The sequence below is a fragment of the Lithobates pipiens genome, unplaced genomic scaffold (assembly GCF_037356315.1).
Source record: "Lithobates pipiens isolate NorthernLeopardFrog02 unplaced genomic scaffold, aLitPip1_a1.2 Scaffold_13, whole genome shotgun sequence".
NCBI lineage: Eukaryota > Metazoa > Chordata > Amphibia > Anura > Ranidae > Lithobates > Lithobates pipiens.
This window is the reverse complement of record NW_027507718.1, coordinates 308605393-308626731: the sequence shown is the minus strand read 5'-3', so window position 1 is coordinate 308626731 and position 21339 is coordinate 308605393. Positions and strand designations below refer to the sequence as shown.

At 43.4% G+C, this 21339-nt stretch overlaps 1 protein-coding gene across 5 annotated transcripts in view; it reads right to left on the bottom strand.

Moving 5' to 3' along the window:
- Positions 1-21339, bottom strand: part of JADE1 (jade family PHD finger 1) — a 155467-nt gene that overhangs the window by 58046 nt on the left and 76082 nt on the right. For 3 of the 5 annotated variants that reach the window (XM_077476896.1, XM_077476892.1, XM_077476893.1), the window contains exons 3-4: positions 12168-12247; positions 6571-6728 (exon numbers count right to left, since the gene is read on the bottom strand). In XM_077476896.1, coding sequence (XP_077333022.1) covers positions 6571-6728; positions 12168-12247 — 238 coding nt within the window. The remainder of the gene's footprint in view (positions 1-6570; positions 6729-12167; positions 12248-21339) is intronic. The other 2 variants (XM_077476895.1, XM_077476894.1) reach the window with 1 other exon arrangement.

Sequence of the window (21339 nt, the reverse complement as noted above, 5' to 3'; positions counted from 1 at the left end):
ATTGATTGTCGCGCTGCGGGATGCAAACAAAATGCGTCCAGCAGTGATCACCATAGGCGAGAGCTGCAGAAGGAACCGCCACTACAATTCGTACCGGCCCTAATCGCCGGTGTGAATGTAGCCTGTGTATGTGCTGTGTGGACAGGTAGAAGGGAGGCATCCCCAGTGTCCCCTACAGATGTTTGCTGGGCTTGTGTGGCACCCCCCCCCCCCCATCCATACAGACATTCCCGGGCCGCATGCCAAACTCTGGGGTCACATATGGCCCACTGGCTGAACAACCCTGCTGTAAAGCAAGGGTTTTAATTTTTATATATATATATATATATATATAAATAAAAGTATTTTAGGTTTATCAATTTGCAAAGTGAGCGAGAAGAAAAAGCCAATTAAAGCAACTTTTTTAAAGCCAAGGATTTGTAGGATTAAAGTGAGGTGTATGATTGACCAATCATACCAAGCAGGTGCTAATGATCATCAATTTCATATGTAGGTTGAAACAGTCATTAAGTAAAAACAGAAACCGCTGTGCAAGGAGGCTTAAAACTGGATGAACAGTCAAAATCTGTTGCCAAAGTAAGGTTGTAGAAGACTGTCATGTCAGAGGTCATACACCATGGGGCAAGACTGAGCACAGCAACAAGACACAAGGTAGTTATACTGCATCAACAAGGTCTCTCCTAGACAAAGATTTCAAAGCAGACAGGCATTTAAAGAAGTGCTCTTCTTTTGAAGTAGCGCAAAGCAACAGGTAACTGAGGATGCAATGGTCAACCAAGGAAACAATGCAGCAAATAAAGACACATCATGCTTGCGTCCCTTCAACATTGGAAGATGTCCAGCAGTGTCATCAGCACAACTGTCAGAGCGGATTGAAATAATTTGTGATATGATTGCAAATATTATGTAAAAACACACATATCCACCGATTGCTACAAAAGTCCCGCATGACTATGTTAGCATGACAAGTGCTTCACCACAAGCTGAGATTTGAGCTGACTAGAAGGTGACTGCCGCATCTTCATCAAAAGTATAAAAAAATAACTGTAAATGATTCAAGGAGACAGCTCCCTGCCCTTTCCTAGGACCTTCCGGCAACACTAGCAAAACATCTGTTTTTAGAATCTGAGCAGTCGCTTTCAAAATAGATCTTAACCGCTCTCACTACATCCAAAGCGTAATGACTTTTCTTCCTTCCTACAGGGTTCTGGAAAAAACGAAGGTAAAACAATATACTGGTTTAGGTGAAAACCTGAAACCACCCTCGTCAGAAAGCTAGGATGAGGACGCAATACCACTCTAACCTTGTGAACGATTGAATACTGAATATGGCTCTTTACAAGAAAGAGCCGCCAGCTCTGATGCGCTTCTTGCAGAAGAAATGGCTACCGGGGGGGGGAGTAGATGTATGGTCTCTGGGCCCCATGTCCGCAGAAAGGCCTGCGATACTCCACTGGGTCCCCCCCCCGCCAGCGTCGCCGTGTGCTCCACCCCCCGTGTGCCCCACTCCACCCCCCCCCCCCCGTGTCCCCATGTGCTCCACCCCCCCATATGTTCCCATGTGCTCCACCCCCCACCCCATGTCCTATTGCCCAGTGGCCCCATGAGTCCAAAGGACCAAAGGAACCTGTCGTATTGGCTCAAAAGCCTGTTCCTGTAATGCCAACAGAACTAAATTCAAGTCTCAAGGATTCAGGGGTGCTTTAACCCCCTGTATAAAGCTTTGGAGCAAAGAATGAGAAGCCAGCAGATGTTGAAACACTGATACCGCCAAGACCGGGCCCTTGATAGTACTCAAGGCCAGCTTCAGCTCTAGCCCCATTTGCAGAAAGGCAAGAATTCTACCTATGACATACTTCCTAGGATGCCAACCCCTGGATTCACACCAAGAAACATATGCCTTCCAGACTCTATAATAGATGACTCTGGAAGCTGACTTCCTTGCATTAATCAAGGTAGGCATCACTGAGTCTGAAAGCCCACGATTCTTTAGAATGTGGGTTTCAATAGTCAAACTGTTAAATTTAGCGTTTGTAAAGTAGGATGGAACACTGGTCCCTACTATAGCAGGTCTGGACATGGCGGCAGGGTTTCCTACTGTCATCTTTACTATTTCTGCATATCAAGATGTTCTGGGCCAAAAGAACTACTGACTAGTCGAGGTAGCAGAATAGGAGGGAACACATAAATCAGTCAATGCATCGGTTCCGCATGTAAGTGGATCCCTTGTTCTCAACACAAAGTTGTTGATTTTGTTGAACCTGGACGCAAACAGATCAACATCAGGGATCCCCCATCATTGGATTATAGTCAGGAAGATGTCAGGGTGAAGGGATTCTAGGCCTAGTATTCTCCTAAAGGTGGCATAACAACCCAACGGCTAAGAGAGGAGCTGTGTTGGTCGGTGAATATAAGAGAAAAAAGAAAAGATTACATACATTCACAGACAGCAATACCGCAGCACTCTACAACACATTTATGTTTACAGTCCAGTCTCACACTCTGTACCGGTATCCACAATCAGCAGTCCTGATCTTATCCCCCCAGTCAGAAGTCACGAAAGGCAAGATTGTGACTGCCGAAGATCTGTGGTATTTTAAAACTAAAATTCTGGTGAGCACTATTATTTCCTTCCTGTAGGCTAGCACTTATTATGAGCATCCATATTGGGGTAGGGGGGTGTGGAGTCAGGATACCCTGACCCCAGGCATGGCCAGGACGAGCCACCAGGTTGGAGCTAAGTCCATAACAGGCAAAGCCGACAGTCAAAACATTAGCCTGGAGTGGAACTGGACATAAACTGGTGCAAAAGGAGGCCATCAAACCAGTTGAGACAAGGACGGGAAAGCAACTGAAGCCCTGCCCTGTAACCCTTCGCGACCACGCTGGGTAACCAGGAGTTTGAAACATTCTGGGCCAAAATGACTGCCAAGGCCAGTTACTGACCCCACGACGAGAAATGGGAAGAGTCCTCTTCTTGCAAGGGCTTACTTTGGGACTTACAAGTATTGTGGGTATGCCACGTTAGACATGGACATGTAGACCCGAGAGAAATGAAAGCTCTTAAACTCTGAAGCAGCCTTCTTCCTCAGCTGGGAGCCAACAGGATACCCTTGGCTTTGGCGATTGCCTTGATAAAAAGATTCCTGAACATACTACAGATGCGTTCCAGTTCAAAAGGCATGCAAAACAAGCAAAGATGTTTATTTATCCAACACTTCAAAGGGTCTTTTGTATGGAAACTAAAAAGTACTGTACTAACAGGAGTTCCACCTCACCTGATACAACTCAGAGGGGGTAGACTCCAGCAGGGGAAAGGGGTCTGAGCTGTATCTGGCCGTTATAGGAAAGAACTAATGGCCCCAGTATTGCTAGAGGATTGCAAGTTAGATAGTGTGGACCACCAAGGAGTAACAGTTTGCTCCTCCAAACCTGCAAGCTATTGAGAGAATCCCTGCAGGGTACGCACAAATCACTTATGAGGCAAATTGAGTCAATGCCATCTGTGACTAGATCATTTTCAGGCAGCTGCAAAGAGGAGATGTCCAGGGCTTTCAGGGGAGCCATCTACATGTGGAGAGCTTCAAGAAGGAGAGCACAGGTATTCACCACCAACAATGATGCAGCTCATGCTCCAGGCATCGGGTACACCTCCTGAGTGTTGCAGACTCAAATAGAGTGCGACAGAAATCAAAAAATGTTGCAATGCCAACAGTTTTGCAGCAGGAAGCGATGTGTGCAACAAAGTGTGCAAAAGATGGCTGTGACAGAAAGGAACCCTGTAGGGGTAGTCTTGGTCCCACAGATGCACCCCTTGCACTTACCAATGGTGGTCTAAACATGACCAGCAGTCTCGGGAAGATGGATGAGCAGTTTCAAACAACCCTCTGACCCATGGGTCACAGAATAGGTGACCCCTCGGACAAACTTTGCCCCTTTGGTGGGTACACTTCTGCTGTACTAACAGGAGTCTTCAGGGACAGGTTTCCCCAGACAGGTGCAGCACAGCCCCAGATCGTGCAGCTAAACATCATAGTGCAATAGGTGCCTGGAGTTTACATAGAGCCTGGTGTTTTAAGCTCACATTATAGGCCTTTCCCACACTTTATTGCATAGGTCCATATTTGGACTCCCTAGCAATGTCAAGTTCTTCTTGATCCAGAAAGCTGCACTTGGGAGCACTTTTAAGCTCTGCAGCAACCAACTAAACTTGCTAAAAAAAAAAAAAAAAATAGTTCTGATAAAAACCAAGAATTATGGGAAAAGTACACTTCTGCAGTATGCAGAGAGGAAAAAAAAAGAAAGCAATATAAAAAAAAAAAAAAATGCAACTTCCGAGGACATTTTGTTTTTTGTTTTTTTTAACAAACACAATCAGGAGGGCTTTGCTATTCCAGCTATAAGAACTTCGACTGGTTGCCAGTGTCCAATCTTCTGCAGGCGGCTGCATAACCCTACATTTCTGTGGTGATAGGGTCACTTTAAAGTGGGGTACTCCCTAAAATAAAATAAAAAGTCAGCAGCTACAAATACTGCACCTGCTGACTTTTAATAATCAGACACTTACCTGTCCCAGGGTCGAGCGATGTGGGGGAATGAAGACCCCCCCTCGTTCCCCGCTCCGCTCGCGGCGCTGTCATTCATACTGTGGGTACCCAGCTGTGGCTTCACAGCCGGGCACCCACTGCGCATGCGCGAGTGGCGCTGTGATATGCCGCGCAGTCACCTGGTACACGTGACATGTCCCAGGTGACTGTGCGGCGTGAGGGGAAGTGATGTTACCAGCCCGGGCAAGGAAGAAGGCAGACTACGAGGGACGCCCTAGCAACAGGTATTTAGAGGTGAGTAAAAAAAATAAATGTTTTCCAATTTTATTTTTTTTACATTTTTTTTTTTTTAAGAATTTTAAACATTTTTTGGTGGCAACACCACTTTAACTATAGGGTTTTGTCATGTGATACTATTATACACAAAGTGTCATCAGTACAGGCAGCTGAAAGATCAAGTCCCAACATAGATCAGACCTCTGTACCATTTTGCTTTGTCTGCAGATCCTGATATTCTGGGTTTAGTTGAGGCTTTGTACCATGTGACACTATAGTCTGGGTGTAGACTGATGGCTTTCCAGCCACTTCCTGCTCAATCTCTAGGCTAGAACACACCCCACTGCAGTTTGAGACTGTGCAAATGATGCAACTCCTTCATAGCTTTGGTGGTGAGTGGAATGGAAATGCATCTTAATTAGCATTCAATCCCACCCAGTCACACCTACAGGAAGAGTTCAAACCTCCCAAGTCCCACCTCACAGATCACAGCATCATTCAAAAGGAAACCACTTCATACACAGCTTGCTCTGATAGCTAGCTGTGCTGCTGCTGGGCAGGATTGAATGAATCACACTTAGAAGTCAATCTTGCCTAGTTAAATATGCCGACCAGTGTGAACAGGGAGAGTACCACCCTTCAGATCCCACCCTCCCAGAACCCTGCTCCCTGTGAAGTGATCAAGTTACATATGAAGAAAACATGTTCATAATAAATTCCCATAGCCCATCCTCTGTAGTCTTGCTTTAACCATTATTCTTTGTCATGCTCCAAAACAGGTATGACACATTTACACCTGCTTTGCAGACTGAAGAGTGATCTGCATTCAGACCCACCCACATCAACTCCCAGAACTGCTACAAGCAACTCCCATAACCTGTCCTGAAACTACAGAGGCTCAAAACATGATGGGATATGAATCAGGACTGGTAATGGAAGGAAACAGAAAGTCAGAGAACTTTGAAATTTAGCCAGGAGAAGGACTGACATCAGACAGGCACAAACCTGCTTTTTACAGCTAAATAAGGCAAGATACAGATACAATGACAGTAGGGTTGTGATTTGCATGCACAATGCATCTGTTATGAGGGAAAGCTGGAGTTCCGCTTTAACTCCCAGGGTCTAGAGTTCTCCTCAGACTAAGCACAGGGCCAAATATTAATCTTTCATAGTTAAGCCTGCACATTTATAATTTAGCATATTCAGATTCTTGCATAATCTTAAACATGACTAGCTTTATTAAAGGTGGTAAAACTTGAAAAATCCAATAATTGAATGCTACAAATCTGCTGATAAGTATTTTCAGTTACATAATTCCCTGAAATGTTACAATTAGCAAAAGCAGTACCAATGCTGCTCCTTATGAAGTTTGCCTGTGTAACGTGGCATTGATTTTCATTTTAGTTATCTGTGCCTACTTTGGGGGTTCATATATGAGGCCTTATTTCCAATAAACAAAACCTTGCTGATCACTGTTCTTATTACTATATGCTGCCTTACATTTATGGCCCGATCTCCTCACCAAAAATGAATTTAATTATCCAATATACCAGCTCTAGCTCATCAGAAAAATTAGACCTGGCAATTACAGCAGGCTACAGCCAGCATTTAAACAGGTTCAATGAACAAACATGGTTTATAGGTTCATGCTTCACCATGCAAAATAAACAGATGGATCATTTTGTGATTTCCTGTGTGCATTATCTATTGCTGCTTTGTGTTAAGAGTTCTCACTCTATACGCTTACCTGGCAACTGGTTCCAGGATTAACTCTGGGTTCACAGGGACTTGCACACCTTTCTCCCACTCCTGCCGCCATGGATCCACCAGTACATAATAGTCCTCTGGATTTAGCTGGTAGGAGTCGTGCAGCTTCATGGCAGTAATCAGGTCTGTTCGGTACACCTGCACGACAGTGTTGCGTGATTAACATTTTAATATATTACATTTCAATGCTGGCAGGACCAACATAATCATCAGAGTGAACATGAACTGTAAAGGCCTAATCCACTGAGCCAAATAACAGCTGCCTGGGATTAAAAGGACTCCTATCAGCCACATGGATAAGAATTACAGAAAGCTCTATTAAAATAAATGTAAAGCTATACAAATAATAATGGAAGTAAAAAAAAAAAAAAAAAAAAAAAAAACACATGTTTAAAAGGGTGTCATACTTCCTTAAATGATTCTGGTTGGATCTACACTGGACTGCTGTTCCTTATGGCTGGATCACCAAGTATCCTAAGAATTACCTCAATCTGGACGTTTTATTACATTTTATTCACAATTTGAAACAAAGATTAGTTTAATAAAAGGGATAGCCTCCCAAATAAACTCAAGGCTTAATTTCATAAAGAAAAATTAATACATTGCCAAAAAAAATTTGCTTTTGCTACAATATTCACCTTTGACACTCTCCTATACTATCCCTCCAGTGCACTTCCAGGTTCAATGATCAGCATCATTTAACCCCTTGTTAGCTCAAAGTGTCAATGACATATAATGGATATAAAAAGTCTACACACCCGTTAAAATGTCAGGTTTCTGTGATGTAAAATAATTCGAAAGAAAAATAATTTCAGAACTTTCCACCTTTAAAGCGGAGGTCCACCATCGGAACCCTCCCCCCCTTCGGCGCCACAATTGGCACCTTTCAGGGGGGAGGGGGGTGCAGATACCTGTACAGTACAGGTATCTGCACCCACTTCCGGGATAGCTCTCTGCGGAAAGGGGCGTAGATTACGCCCCTTTCCGCAAGTGCCCGTCCCTTTCCGCAAGTGCCCCGCTGCCTGCTGGGAAACACAGATCCCAGAGGCAGCGGGGACCGTCCTTGTTGCGCAGCGCGACTCGCGCATGCGCAGTAGGGAACCGGGAAATGAAGCCAAAAGGCTCCATTTTCTGATTCCCATACCCAAGATGGCGGCGGCAGCACCCGAGAGACGATCTAGAGATCGGCTTCGGGTGCCGACATCGCGGGCGCGCTGGACAGGTAAGTGTCCCTATTTTAAAAGGTGATAGGTGTGCACTCGTATTTAACATGAGTTTCAATGTGACTGCTTAATTATGAAAACTGCTACATCCCCAGTTATAAGAGGGTGTGCACCCCAAAAAAGTCAGTTTTCAGTTTGTATTTTAGTTGAGTTGTACATTTTATAGGTCACATTAAAGCGGGAGTCCGCCGGGACTCCGCGTTTTTTTTTGTTTTTTTTTTAAAGCCAGCAGCTACAAATACTGCAGCTGCTGGCTTTAAAAAAAATAAAAAAATAAAAATAAAAAAACGCGGAGTCCCGGCGGACTCCCGCTTTAATGTGACCTATAAAATGTACAACTCAACTAAAATACAAACTGAAAACTGACTTTTTTGGGGTGCACACCCTCTTATAACTGGGGAGGTAGCAGTTTTCATAATTAAGCAGTCACATTGAAACTCATGTTAAATACGAGTGCACACCTATCATCATCTAAAGGAAATCAAAAGGATTTCCAAGGCATTAGATATACGATGCAACACAATGAAGACAGTAATCAAGGGGAGAAAATATGGCACCACAGTGATATTACCAAGAACTGGATGTCCCGCCAAAATTGATGAGGCTTACAGCAACATTAAAGGAGCTGCAGGCATACAGTGCCTTGCGAAAGTATTCGGCCCCCTTGAACTTTTCAACCTTTTGCCACATTTCAGGCTTCAAACATAAAGATATCAAATTTTTATTTTTTTGTGAAGAATCACCAACAAGTGGGACACAATTGTGAAGTGGAACGAAATCTATTGGATTTTTGAAACTTTTTTAACTAATAAAAAAAATGAAAAGTGGGGCATGCAAAATTATTCGGCCCCCTTGTGTTAATACTTTGTAGAGCCACCTTTTGTTGCGATTACAGCTGCAAGTCGCTTGGGTTATGTCTATCAGTTTTGCACATCGAGAGACTGAAATTCTTGCCCATTCTACCTTGCAAAACAGCTCGAGCTCAGTGAGGTTGGATGGAGAGCGTTTGTGAACAGCAGTTTTCAGCTCTTTCCACAGATTCTCGATTGGATTCAGGTCTGGACTTTGACTTGGCCATTCTAACACCTGGATACGTTTATTTGTGAACCATTCCTTTGTAGATTTTGCTGTATGTTTGGGATCATTCTCTTGTTGGAATATAAATCTCCGTCCCAGTTTTAGGTCTTTTGCAGACTCCAACAGGTTTTCATCCAGAATGGTCCTGTATTTGGCTGCATCTATCTTCCCCTCAATTTTAACCATCTTCCCTGTCCCTGCGGAAGAAAAGCAGGCCCAAACCATGATGCTGCCACCACCATGTTTGACAGTGGGGATGGTGTGTTGAGGGTGATGAGCTATGTTGCTTTTACGCCAAACATATCGTTTCGCATTGTGGGCAAAAAGTTTGATTTTGGTTTCATCTGACCAGAGCACCTTCTTCCACATGTTTGGTGTGTCTCCCAGGTGGCTTGTGGAAAACTTTAGACGAGACTTTTTATGGATATCTTTGAGAAATGTCTTTCTTCTTGCCACACTTCCATAAAGGCCAGATTTGTGCAGTGTACGACTGATTGTTGTCCTATGGACAGACTCTCCCACCTCAGCTGTAGTTCTCTGCAGTTCATCCAGAGTGATCATGGGCCTCTTGGCTGCATCTCTGATCAGTCTTCTCCTTGTCTGAGCTGAAAGTTTAGAGGGACGGCCAGGTCTTGGTAGATTTGTAGTGGTCTGATACTCCTTCCATTTCAAAATGATTGCTTGCACAGTGCTCCTTGGGATGTTTAAAGCTTGGGAAATCTTTTTGTATCCAAATCCGGCTTTAAACTTCTCCACAACAGCATTACGGACCTGCCTGGTGTGTTCCTTGGTCTTCATGATGCTCTCTGCGCTTTCAACAGAACCCTGAGACTATCACAGAGCAGGTGCATTTATACAGAGACTTGATTACACACAGGTGGATTCTATTTATCACCAGTCATTTAGGACAACATTGGATCATTCAGGGATCCTCGCTGAACTTCTGGAGTGAGTTTGCTGCACTGAAAGTAAAGGGGCTGAATAATTTTGCACGCACCACTTTTCAGTTTTTTATTTGCTAAAAAAGTTTAAATTATCCAATAGATTTCGTTCCACGTCACAATTGTGTCCCACTTGTTGGTGATTCTTCACAAAAAATTAAAAATCTTTATGTTTGAAGCCTGAAATGTGGCAAAATGTTGAAAAGTTCAAGGGGCCGAATACTTTCGCACGGCACTGTATCTGCCAAGTACTGGCTGTGTGGCACATGCGACAGCAATCTCCGGTATTCTTCATATGTCTGGGCCATTGGGTCCTTCTTAAAAAAAACATCCAAGCCCAGCTAAATTTTGCAAAAACACATCTGAAGTCTCACAAAACCATGTGGGAAAATGTGTTCCGGTCTGATGAAACCAAGGATTAACTTTTTGGCCATAATTCCAAAAGATATTTGACAGAAAAACAACACTGCACATCACCAAAAGAACACCATACTAGGGCTGCAACTAACGATTATTTTCATAATCGATTAGTTGGCCGATTATTGTTTCAATTAATCGATTAGTCAGTTAATAATCTTAAGAAAAAGTGTGGTGTATAATTTTGCTAGTATGTAAAGTTTTAAAAAAAAGGCAATTTATTCTTAAATATCTCTGTATGCAGTGGTAAAAAAAATAAAACTATATGGCAAGTATACACCATTAGAAGAGATATACTGTATATACCACTATTACAGGAGATATACGGTATATACTATTAAAGGGTGAATCTGGTAAATATCGGACTCAGATCAAATCTTTTCTAAATACACAGCGACTGAAAAAAGTACAGATATGAACATGTCCCATAGGAAACCATGTAAATGAACTGTAGTGCGTTTCTGCAAAAAGCCCCAAAAAACACATAGATGTGAACCAGGCCTAAGACGTCTAGTAACATAATGGGGTTAAAAAACTAAAATTGGCCCTTTATAGTACCAAAAAAAGCAAGCAAAAAAATGAAAAAATAAATAAAATAAAAATAAAAACAGATAATCACTACTGTAAAGGGGTTTATTTTTTTACTGTAGCACTGTGAAAGTAATATTTACAGTAGCGATTATTTGCACTTTTTGTACTATAAAAGGGCTCATTTTAGTTTTTTTAACCCCATTATGTTACTGGCCGATTAATAGATCATGAAAATAGTAATTTATTTCATAATCGATTAGTTGTCGATTGATCGATTAGTTGTTTTAGCCCTAGTGTACATATGGGCATATCTGCGCAGTGGTTTCTGGGCTGCTTTCAAACTGATCCGCACCTTCAGGTTACCTGCACTGAGGCATAGACTTCTATTACCTGCGGGTTTGGTGAGCTTTCAGAAAGTGCACAACACCTGCAGGATATAATAGAAGCCTATGGCAAAGTGTAGCTAACCCGCAGGAAAGACACAGGTGCACTGCATTAATGTTAAAGGTCCCTTTCACACAATCGGTCCAACTAAATTGAACCCTCCATTCACCTCTATGAAACCTCAGATGTAAACAGATTTGTGTCCTTTTACACCCCTCTACCTTCAATCTGATTCGCAAGAAAAAAAAAAAAAAAAAAAAAAAAACACACCAGAGGGGGATCAATCCCCATCTGTCAAGGTGGAACGGAGCACCCACAGAGTAGAGTGGGCTGTATCCGTGTCCACACTGCATGGACCTGTCATCTACCTGCTCTGCTCATTGTCGCCCCCGACTGGTTACCAAGTCGCTTAAGTGGCCCTCGTTCTTCAAAAGGTTGGGCACCCCTGAACTAGGTTGTCAGTCCACAGAATAATATTAGGAGTCAAGTGCATTTCTGCCTGATCAACAAGTATTTTTCTGTACCTGCAGAGTCTTCCGCCTCACACAGGATGTTTTACAAACTCTCCTAGAAGACAATCTTCCTAACAGCAGTATTTTTGCAAAGCTATTAGGCGCAGTTCCGGGTGGCAAGCGATTGGGCGTTAATGCATTTCATTGGCCAAAATAATTTATTATGGCCATTGAAATGAATACTTAAGTGCTAAATGTGCCTAGCGTTAACATGCCTTTAGACGCGTTTCCAAGCGTCAAGCATTTTTTCTGCCAAACTTCAGCTGCTCCTAGCACTGGGTATTTCTTCCTGCCACTAAATGCTGATAAAACTATGTGCACATGGACACCCAGTCGAACATGCAGGAAAGTTTAGAGGCGGGGGCCTTAAAGGGAAAACAAAAAACGCAAATATGCATGTTTTGCAGAGATGACCAGCATATGTTTTATTTATAATACACATATGGTGTCAAATACACAAAAACTAATAGATACTACTGGGTTCCAAAATACCTCTGAAGGTTTGTGGTCTTCATGCCCTGAGCTTCTGCCATGGCGAGACCTTGAATTTTGTGACCAAGATGTAGAGAGGCCTAAGAAAAAAGAAAAAAGGAAAATGATACAAACTATAAAACCATATATTACCAGGAGTGAATCTAGTGTTACAAAACATTGCTTTTTTTTTCAAAACACCCTTGAAAACGAGGGCATTTTGCCCACAAATTTGCATCACTATTTGCACAAACCCTTATTGTGGTTCTAAAGTCAAGCTTTTATTTTTTTTACATTAAAAGTACAAGTTCACTTTTTCAGGCAGAATTTTACTTTTCATAATAAATAGAAGCGTTTTACAATGCCATTTCTGGCCCAGCCATCCCAATGTGCTTACCTTATCCACAAGAGGTTTAAAGTCTTGTCAGTTTATTTAAATTTTTTGAGATTCCATTACTCCTTGTAGGCCATTTCCTAGAAGCCTTCACTTCCTTGTTGCTTCACAGAACCAGGCATGATAGGGTGTGTTGACCATTCACATCTACATGTAGCGAAGCTTTACATTCCTGCTTGCGTTTTGGAGCATTTCCACTCATCACTTGAATAGGCTGCCCTCCCACAACAATTGCCCCAGAGAAGCTCCAGAACTTGTTAGGGCGGAGCATGGCGAGTTTCCCACATTTGAGACGCCTTTAAATATGTAATTAAAACACAAATGCTGCAAATGTGCACCATGCTTCTGAAATGTGGAAAACCACATTTTCTGTGCGCTGTCTCATGCATTTGGAAAAACACAGTGAGAGAGACCGAACAAAAATTTCCAGAAAAAACATTTCAAAACAAGTTAAACTGGTTAGTATTTTAATGAGTGAAATAAGTATTTGATCCCCTATCATTAAGATTTCTGGCTCCCAGGTGTGTTCTATATAGATAACGAGCCGAGATTAGAATCACTCTCTAAAGCTGGCCATACACCTATAGATTATCTGCAGATTTTCTATGGTTAGATGGAAAAAGTGCAACAGATTTCTCAATGTTTTTGCTTAACTGTGTGGATGGAGGAATCTCCCATTTTCTCCATCTAACCATAGAAAATCTGCAGATAATCTATAGGTGTATGGCCAGCTTTAGAACCTTTTCACACTGTGGCGGCACTATTCGGCTTTTAACGCCCGCTAACGGCCGAAAAAGGGTTACAATGACCGACAAAGCGACGCTTTGCCGGTGGTTCTGCAGCGGTGCCCATTCAGATCAATGGACAGGAGTGGTTTAAGAGCAGTGTATACAACATTAAGATGCTGCTTGCAGGAGTTTTTTTTAATGTCCTACAAGCGTACCATTCCAGTGCGAGCCGGAGACAGGAGCAGCTCTTTACAGGTGCTATAGCGACTGTAAAGCGCCTCAGTGTGAAAGGGGTCTTAAAGGGAGTGCTCCTAATGTCAGCTTACCTGTATAAAAAAACACCTGCCCACAGAATCAACCAATCTGATTCCAATCTCTCCACCATGGACAAGACCAAAGAGCTGTCCAAGGATGTCCGGGACAAGATTGTAGACATACACAAGGCTGGAATGGGCTACAAGACCATCACCAAGCAGCTTGGTGAGAGGGCGACAACAGGTCGTGTGATTATTTACAAATGGAAGAAAAAAATAACTGTCAATCTCCCTCGGTCTGGGGCTCCATGCAAGGTCTCACCTCGTGGATTTTCAATGATCATGAGAAAGGTGAGGAATCAGCCCAGAACTACACAGGAGAAACTTGTCAATGATCTCAAGGGAACTGGGACCATAGTCAACAAGAAAACAAGTGGTAACACTATGCAGTGAAGGACTAAAATCCTGCAGTGCCTGCAAGGTCCCCCTGCTCAAGAAAGCACATGTACAGGCCTGTCTGAAGTTTGCTAATGAACATCTGCAAGATTCAGAGGAGAACTGGGTGAAAGTGTTGTGGTCAGATGAGACCAAAATTGACCTCTTTGGCATCAACTTAACTCGACGGGTTTGTAGGAGGAATGCTGCCTATGATCCCAAGAACACCATCCCTACCGGCAAATATGGAGGTGGAAACATGCTTTGGGGGCGTCTTTCTGCTAAGGGGACAGGACAACTTCAACCATCAAAGGTACGATGGACAGGGCCATGTACCATCAAATCTTGGGTGAGAACCTCCTTCCCTTAGCCAGGGCATTGAAAATGGGTCATGGATGGATATTCCCACATGACAATGACTCAAAACACACGGCCAAAGCAACAGATGAGTGGCTCAAGATGAAGCACATTAGGGGTCTGGAGTGGCCTAGCCAGTCTCTAGACATTAATCCCATAGAAAATATGTGGCAAGAGCTGAAGGTTTGAGTTACCAAACGTCAGCCTCAAAACCTTAATGACTTGGCAGAGGATCAGTTTTTGTAGCCAAGCAATATAAGCAATATACTTAAACCCCATAAAAGAGGGGTGGGACCTCTGTGTCCTATGATGTACTCCAAAAAAAGGATTTTACAGGTAAGCTGTTATAAAATCCTATTTTCTTTATCGTACATCATAAGACACAGAGCCTTAAGTATTTACTTAATAGGACATCCTATAGCAATGCCACTTGAGAGGAGGGAGACACAACCCATAGGGCACCCCCAGACCTTGAGGACTTATACTGCTGCCTGCAGCACACTGCGCCTAAAGGCAATATCCTCATTCCTTCTTACATCCACTTGGTAAAAATTTAGTGAATGTATGGACCAAAGACCAAGTTGTGGCCTTGCAGATCTGAGAAAAGGAGGCATGGTGACGCACTGCCCAAGAAGCACTAACCACTCTGGTAGAGTGCACCTTCATTTGAATAGGGGGAATCTTACCCCTTAAATCATACGTTTGAATTATAACTTGCCAAATACACTTAGCAACAGGGGATTTCAACGCTGCCTGTCCTTTTTTTAGGACCCTCTGTCAGAATAAGACATCTGCTTTAAGAATCTGAGCAGTTGTCTTTAAACAGATTTTCACTGCTCTCACCACATCAAGACAGACAATGTAGTGACTTCTCTTCCCTGGAACATGGTTTTGGGAAAAATTATGGCAGGACAATTTCTAGGTTCAGGCGAAAACCTGAAACTAGTTCTGGCAAAAAGCCTGGACAAGGAAATATCAATTATGGCTCTTTACAAGACAGAGCAGCCAATTCTGAAACCCTCCTTGCTGAGGATATAGCAACCAAAAATACCAGCTTCCTTGTCAGAAGGACTAAGGGAATATGCTGTATTGGTTCAAATGGCTGTTTTTGTAACACTGACAAAACAAAATTCAAGTCCCAAGGGCTCAAAGGTAATTTAACTGGCGGATTAATCCACATCATCCATTGCATAAAAACCCTGGACTAAATGCATAGCAAGCGGTCTTTCAAATAAGATCGATAAGGCTGAGACTTGGCCCTTAATTGTACTCACGGCCAATTTCATTTCTACGCCTATTTGTAGAAAGGCAAGAATTCTGCCTATGATATATCTGAGCGGTGTCAACTCTTGGATTCACACCAGGAAACATAAGCCCTCCAGACACTATAATTAGGGATGCACCGAAATTTCGGCCGCCGAAACATATCGGCCGAAAATTGTGTTTTCGGCAAATTGCCGGAAGGAAAATCTTGCCGATAATGGGGCCGAAAATGGGGGCGGGCCTGTGTGGGGCTCCGCCCCCTGGCGCCGTCCATTGCACGGGTGTTTTCCTGGCTCGTCCTCCGTCCCCCCCTCCTCCTTTCCTCCCGCCCGACAGTGCGGTGATCTCCGTGTGTCACGGAGCTGTGCATTGAATTTCCCGGGCGGCTGCAGTAACAATGTCCCGCCTCCTGTGACAGACGGTACACTGATCCAATGGCGGGACATTGAATCAGTGTGACGTGATTACAGGAGGCGGGACATTGTTACTGCAGCCGCCCGGGAAATTCAATGCACAGCTCCGTGACACACGGAGATCACCGCACTGATCCGGGCATGGGTAAGTGGAGATGCATGCGTTACATTGGATCCTTAATACATATTTGGTGGCAGTGTGCCTTAATCATCCCTTTTTAGGACAAAGTAATAGAACTAATCAAATTGATTACAGAGACCACATTGGTACTTAATGCAACATGCTGCTTACTGTATATATCAAACTGGCCCAAAAAAATAAAAATAAAGTACAAGTCTGAATTTATTTACCTCTGGCCACTTGTGTGAATGTAGCCATGCTATATAAACCAGGTCATAGGACAAAGGCTGTACTCCCTTTATTGGCCATATAAAAAAAAAAAAATAGTAATCTTGATTTTGACCCAGCTAGGTTTTTATCACCATGTGATAGAATGGGGAAGGGTTAAGTTATTGCTAGTAGAGGTAGTGGTAGTGATAGAATGGGGAAGGTAGTGATAGAATGGGGAAGGGTTAAGTTATTGCTAGTAGAGGTAGCAATATGAGTATTCCCAATAGAAGTCTGTTGGAACGGAACCAGGTAGCTTGCTTGGGGCCAGTTCACACCAGATGCAGTTCCGTGTGCTTTTTTTTTTTTTTACAAAATGCATGCACAGTGTTTTCCATGTATTTCAATGGCTCTAGTTCACACCATGCAGTCAGTTTCTGCACCGGAAACTGACTGCATGGTGTGAACTAAAGCCATTGGAATACATGGAAAACACTGTGCATGTATTTTTATCAGGCAAGCTGCATCTGAGGGGAACTGGTGAGGCTGCTTTGATCTCTCCTGTACCATGTCCGCAGTCTCTGACCATCTCCTGTACCATGCCTGCAGTCTCTGACCATCTCCTGTACCATGCCTGCAGTCTCTGACCATCTCCTGTACCATGCCTGCAGTCTCTGACCATCTCCTGTAATATGTCCCTAGTCTCTGACCATCTGCTGTATGAAAATATTTTTTTAAAAACAGTCATTTTCGGTATCGGTGCTGTTTCGGTATCGGTTTTGGCACCAAAAAACCCATTCGATGCACCCCTAACTATAATATATAGTTCTGGATTCCCTGCATTGATCAAAGTAGAGATAACAGACCCGGAAAGTTCTCTCAGAATGTGGGTTTCAATAGCCAGGCCGTTAAAGTTAGCGTTCATAAAGTAGGATGGAATATCTCCCCTGTGAGTGGGTCAGGCCTTAGTGGAAGGGACCACGGATCCTCCACTGCCATCTTTCCGATTTCTGCATACACACTTTTTTCCGCAATGAAAGTGGAACGAACCATCTCCGTAAGAGTTTGTGCCAGCAATCTGTCAGATTGTGAGGTTGCATAAGGTTCATCAACAGTTTCCTCTGCAGAGGAAAAATCGGCTTGTTTTTCCCTGTGATCGCCTAAGGGTAATACCTTACCCTGTGCCCACTGTTTGAGGTGGGGGAGGGAGCTCTAGCACGCTTCCTATCGCCTTGGATGGAGGATGCGATTAAAGTCGCTAATCTTTTTAAGCCCTACAGGGCAGAGGAAAATGCATCTTCAGTCATGTATACAAGGGCTGAGAAGCAGTTGCACCACTAATTGCTTCCAATAACTCACCCTGGCTTGCCATGTCAGGCATCTCTGGAGAGGATGACAGTGTGGAGGCATGACTGGAGTTTCCACCTGGGGATGGAATCAGTGCCAAGCACAAAAGCAGAGGCAATTTAAATTATGGTATTTGCTGAACAATAGTTTTAGCAAAGAACATTTGTCCATGTAAGGATCAGCCTTTGATGCTGAATAACCATAGTATTTCCTGTACTGGAAATGCATTACACTCCATGACATGTCCAGCGCTCCTGTGTCCCTTAGTGTGACAGACTTCTGTCTTCAGCATATGAACTGAGAGCGTCTGTGTTAAGTCTCAGGTGAGAACCTGATTAGACGTCCTCTGCATCTCCCGCCCTAGTGTATGCGCCATGTGCTCCATGTGGACGAGACTTCACGCACACGTCGCCGCCTAACTGAGCCACGCCCCTCTGCAATACCTGCCCTCCCTTTTTTTTTTTTTTAAAGAACACCAGTCCGTGTGGCATTCGGGTCTGCAGATGCAGACCCAAAGAGGAGGAGGTGGCGCGGTCTGCCAGACTTCTAGAGCCTGCAACGCTGCCTGTCCAGGCTGGGGATACCCACACAATAGAGTACAACAAGGGCAAGTCTGATAATACAAACAGTGGAAGCTATTACCGCACCTCTCCAGAAGGGGAATTTATGTCAGCAGTGTTTGGCTCCCAGTTTTAAAGGAAGACTTCACTTTATACAAAAAAATGCAAACGGCTGTTTTTGTATGTGCACAAACTACTGCTGTACCCCCTTTAGATCCCTCAGAAGAGAAACACCATCTATTCAAGAACCCCCCTCTGACTGCTGGGACCACACCTGCTGCTATAGCCAGAACACACAGCTGTTGAAAAAGGCATCGTACAAGGTAAGTGTAATATGCTCCCTCTAGAGGAGACATTTTTAGAGGCATACCGAATATCTATCTGAAAAAGAATAGGTGGACTTTTTACAGTTCCTAAGCTTCTCCACTTACCTTCTTCTCGCTGCAGGATATTGCTATAATAGCAGATCCAAACTTCACCCATCACAACGGGCAGCGTAGTTAAACCTTCAAAGACAGGTCCCTTTTAATAGGGGTCCCTCTCCTTTGGACCTGTATAGCACTCCTCAGGACAACTTTAGGTAATTTAGCAAGACCTAAAAGAGTCCTGGTTCCTAGGGTCCAGCCCTCAAAGAGAAGTGTTACAGGCAAAACCTCGTCCTCCTTATGCGAGGTCTGGGTACCATCCTGTGGCCGCAGTGGTATGGATGGATATGGTTGTGGAGGTTTTTTAAATCCAGCATAGATCCATCCTGGAGTTCCTCAGAGCACATTTTCACTTGTGATCAACACCTTAGACAGTGGCAAAAAATACAGATGTGCTCCTGGAAGGAGGAGGGGTTATATAGGAAGTGAACTTTCTTGATTGGGCAAACCAGTGTCAACACCTGAAGATGGCCCATAACCCATGAATTACTTAAGGCTCTGTGTCCCATGATGTACGATAAAGAAAAGTAGATTTTCTACACTTCCCTGTTGCTGTGACCCCCATATAAAAACTGGGGGTGCATACAACACTGGGACAGGAGGGCATAGACAGCAAATAAATCAATGCCATAAGTTTTAACCTTTCCTTTCCTTTATTGTGTTAATGTTGCAAGCTTGTGTCAAGTCAGTGATTTACTAATTAAGTTAAAGCAAGAAAAGGACAACCCTGGAACATGCTCCCTTAAAAAGAATTCAGCAACCCATTACCTTAAAGAGTAAACTCCCCTTGTTTGTACCTATAGGTACTGTAAATATCTCCTAAACTTGCACCGTTTAGAGCGCATGTATACAGTAAATCTCCTAAAGGAACAGCCGCCCATGCAGTTTCTTCAGGGCCTGTGCCATGGGCGGCAGCTCCCATGTGCAGGAGTGACATCACCACGCCTCTGGCCAATCACAGTGCAGGAGACCGCAAACCCTGAAACAAACACCAGGGAAGATGTTGCCATGTCAGCGGAGTGCAGGTGCCTCTGCAGGGCTTAGTTCTAAGGCAAGTATTACATAATGAAAAAGTGAGACCACAGCGTTCTGAGGAATGCTCTAAAACATTAAAGATAAAACATTCAAACTGTAGGAAAAAAAAAAAACATGAAAAAAGTCCACATGAAATGCTTGGTTAACACGTCGACCTAGCGATGCCATAGATGCTGGCAGGTCCCCTCCATGCTCCTGAGTGACTCCACACTTTATTGCTGCTTATTTGCAGGGTAATACCGATAAGAGTGATGGTATTGATCTATTATAGAGTGCCCTCTGCTGGTTGAACATATGTGACAGATTGCATAATGAACCGGATACACTCAGACCTATTTTTTTTTCCATGCAGACCAGTGATCACTCTGCCGGACATACGGAACCCATCCCGCTTGAAGCATGTCTCTGTCTGTTGAGCCTCTTCACAATGGACGTGTGAATGAGGCCTTATGGCCAAGCAGCTATAATGAAGTGGAGGACAGATCCCTATGTGGATTGGTATGTTGCCTTTTCATTAGCTCCCACATCAATTCTCATGCCATAGACTTATGGCTGATATGTGTACTGTTTGACATGAGACGGCTTATGGGTTCCTATCATGGGCAGTAGACTGCTGTATTGCCCTGTACTTTCTAAAACCAATGTTGTTTGTTAAAGAGTGCTCTGTTTTGTGTCTGCATCAGTGGAAATCTTTGATCTGAAGAACAGGTTCTTCTTATACTCACGTTAACTGGATCCTCAACACCATGCTCCCACTATCGTAATCCTACGGGTATAGAGAAATTGGGCTAATTGGAGTGTCCTCAATTGGAACATATTTCGTCCCCCCCTTTTTAGACTTCTTTATATCTTATCCATAGGCGATTGAGATGGATCTGATTGTCAAACCCAGAGACTCTTTATACCACGCTCCTGGTTCCCATTACTTCAAGGAAGTGTGTTGCTCGGGAAGGGTGGGGGGAATTGTATTGTCAGCATCTATTTTTAATGATACAACATTGTTTTTCACTTTTTTCTACAGTTTGTAAAATGTTTTATCTTTAATGTTTGGTATCGTGGAGGAATGGGTCCCACCTGTATGGCTGTGTGCAGCATATGTGGGATTCCTATTTATATGCAGTTTGTTAATAAAGTTTACCTTATAAATTTATCATATTACATTGTTGACTCCACCTTTGAGAGCATTCCTGGGACCGCTGTGGTCTTACTTTTTCTTTTTTCATATAGTAAATTTTGCTACGTGGGGGATAAAAAAAAAAAATCACTACAAAGTGTTAAATGGTATATTAACAAAAATGTTCAAATAAAATTAAACAGATTGCATGTTGCTTCAACCACATTAGTGACTGTCCCAAATAGGCGATAAAAACTGTGCTCGTGTTGAAAGGTATTATATTCGTGCTGCAGGTGCTCAGACAAGCTCCCCCACATGGATGTAAGCTCACCCTTTCTATGGACCAACTATCGCTAGTATGGTCAAACAGGCGTGTGAGAAGATCCCTGGAGATATCCTTGTACTCATCAGGAATCCTCAGTACAAGGATTTTTTTCCCCACACGCTTGTTTGACCATACTAACGACAGTTGGTCCATACGGAAGGGAGTCTACATCCATGTGGGGGCACCTTCTCTGAGCACCCAGCAGCACGGATATA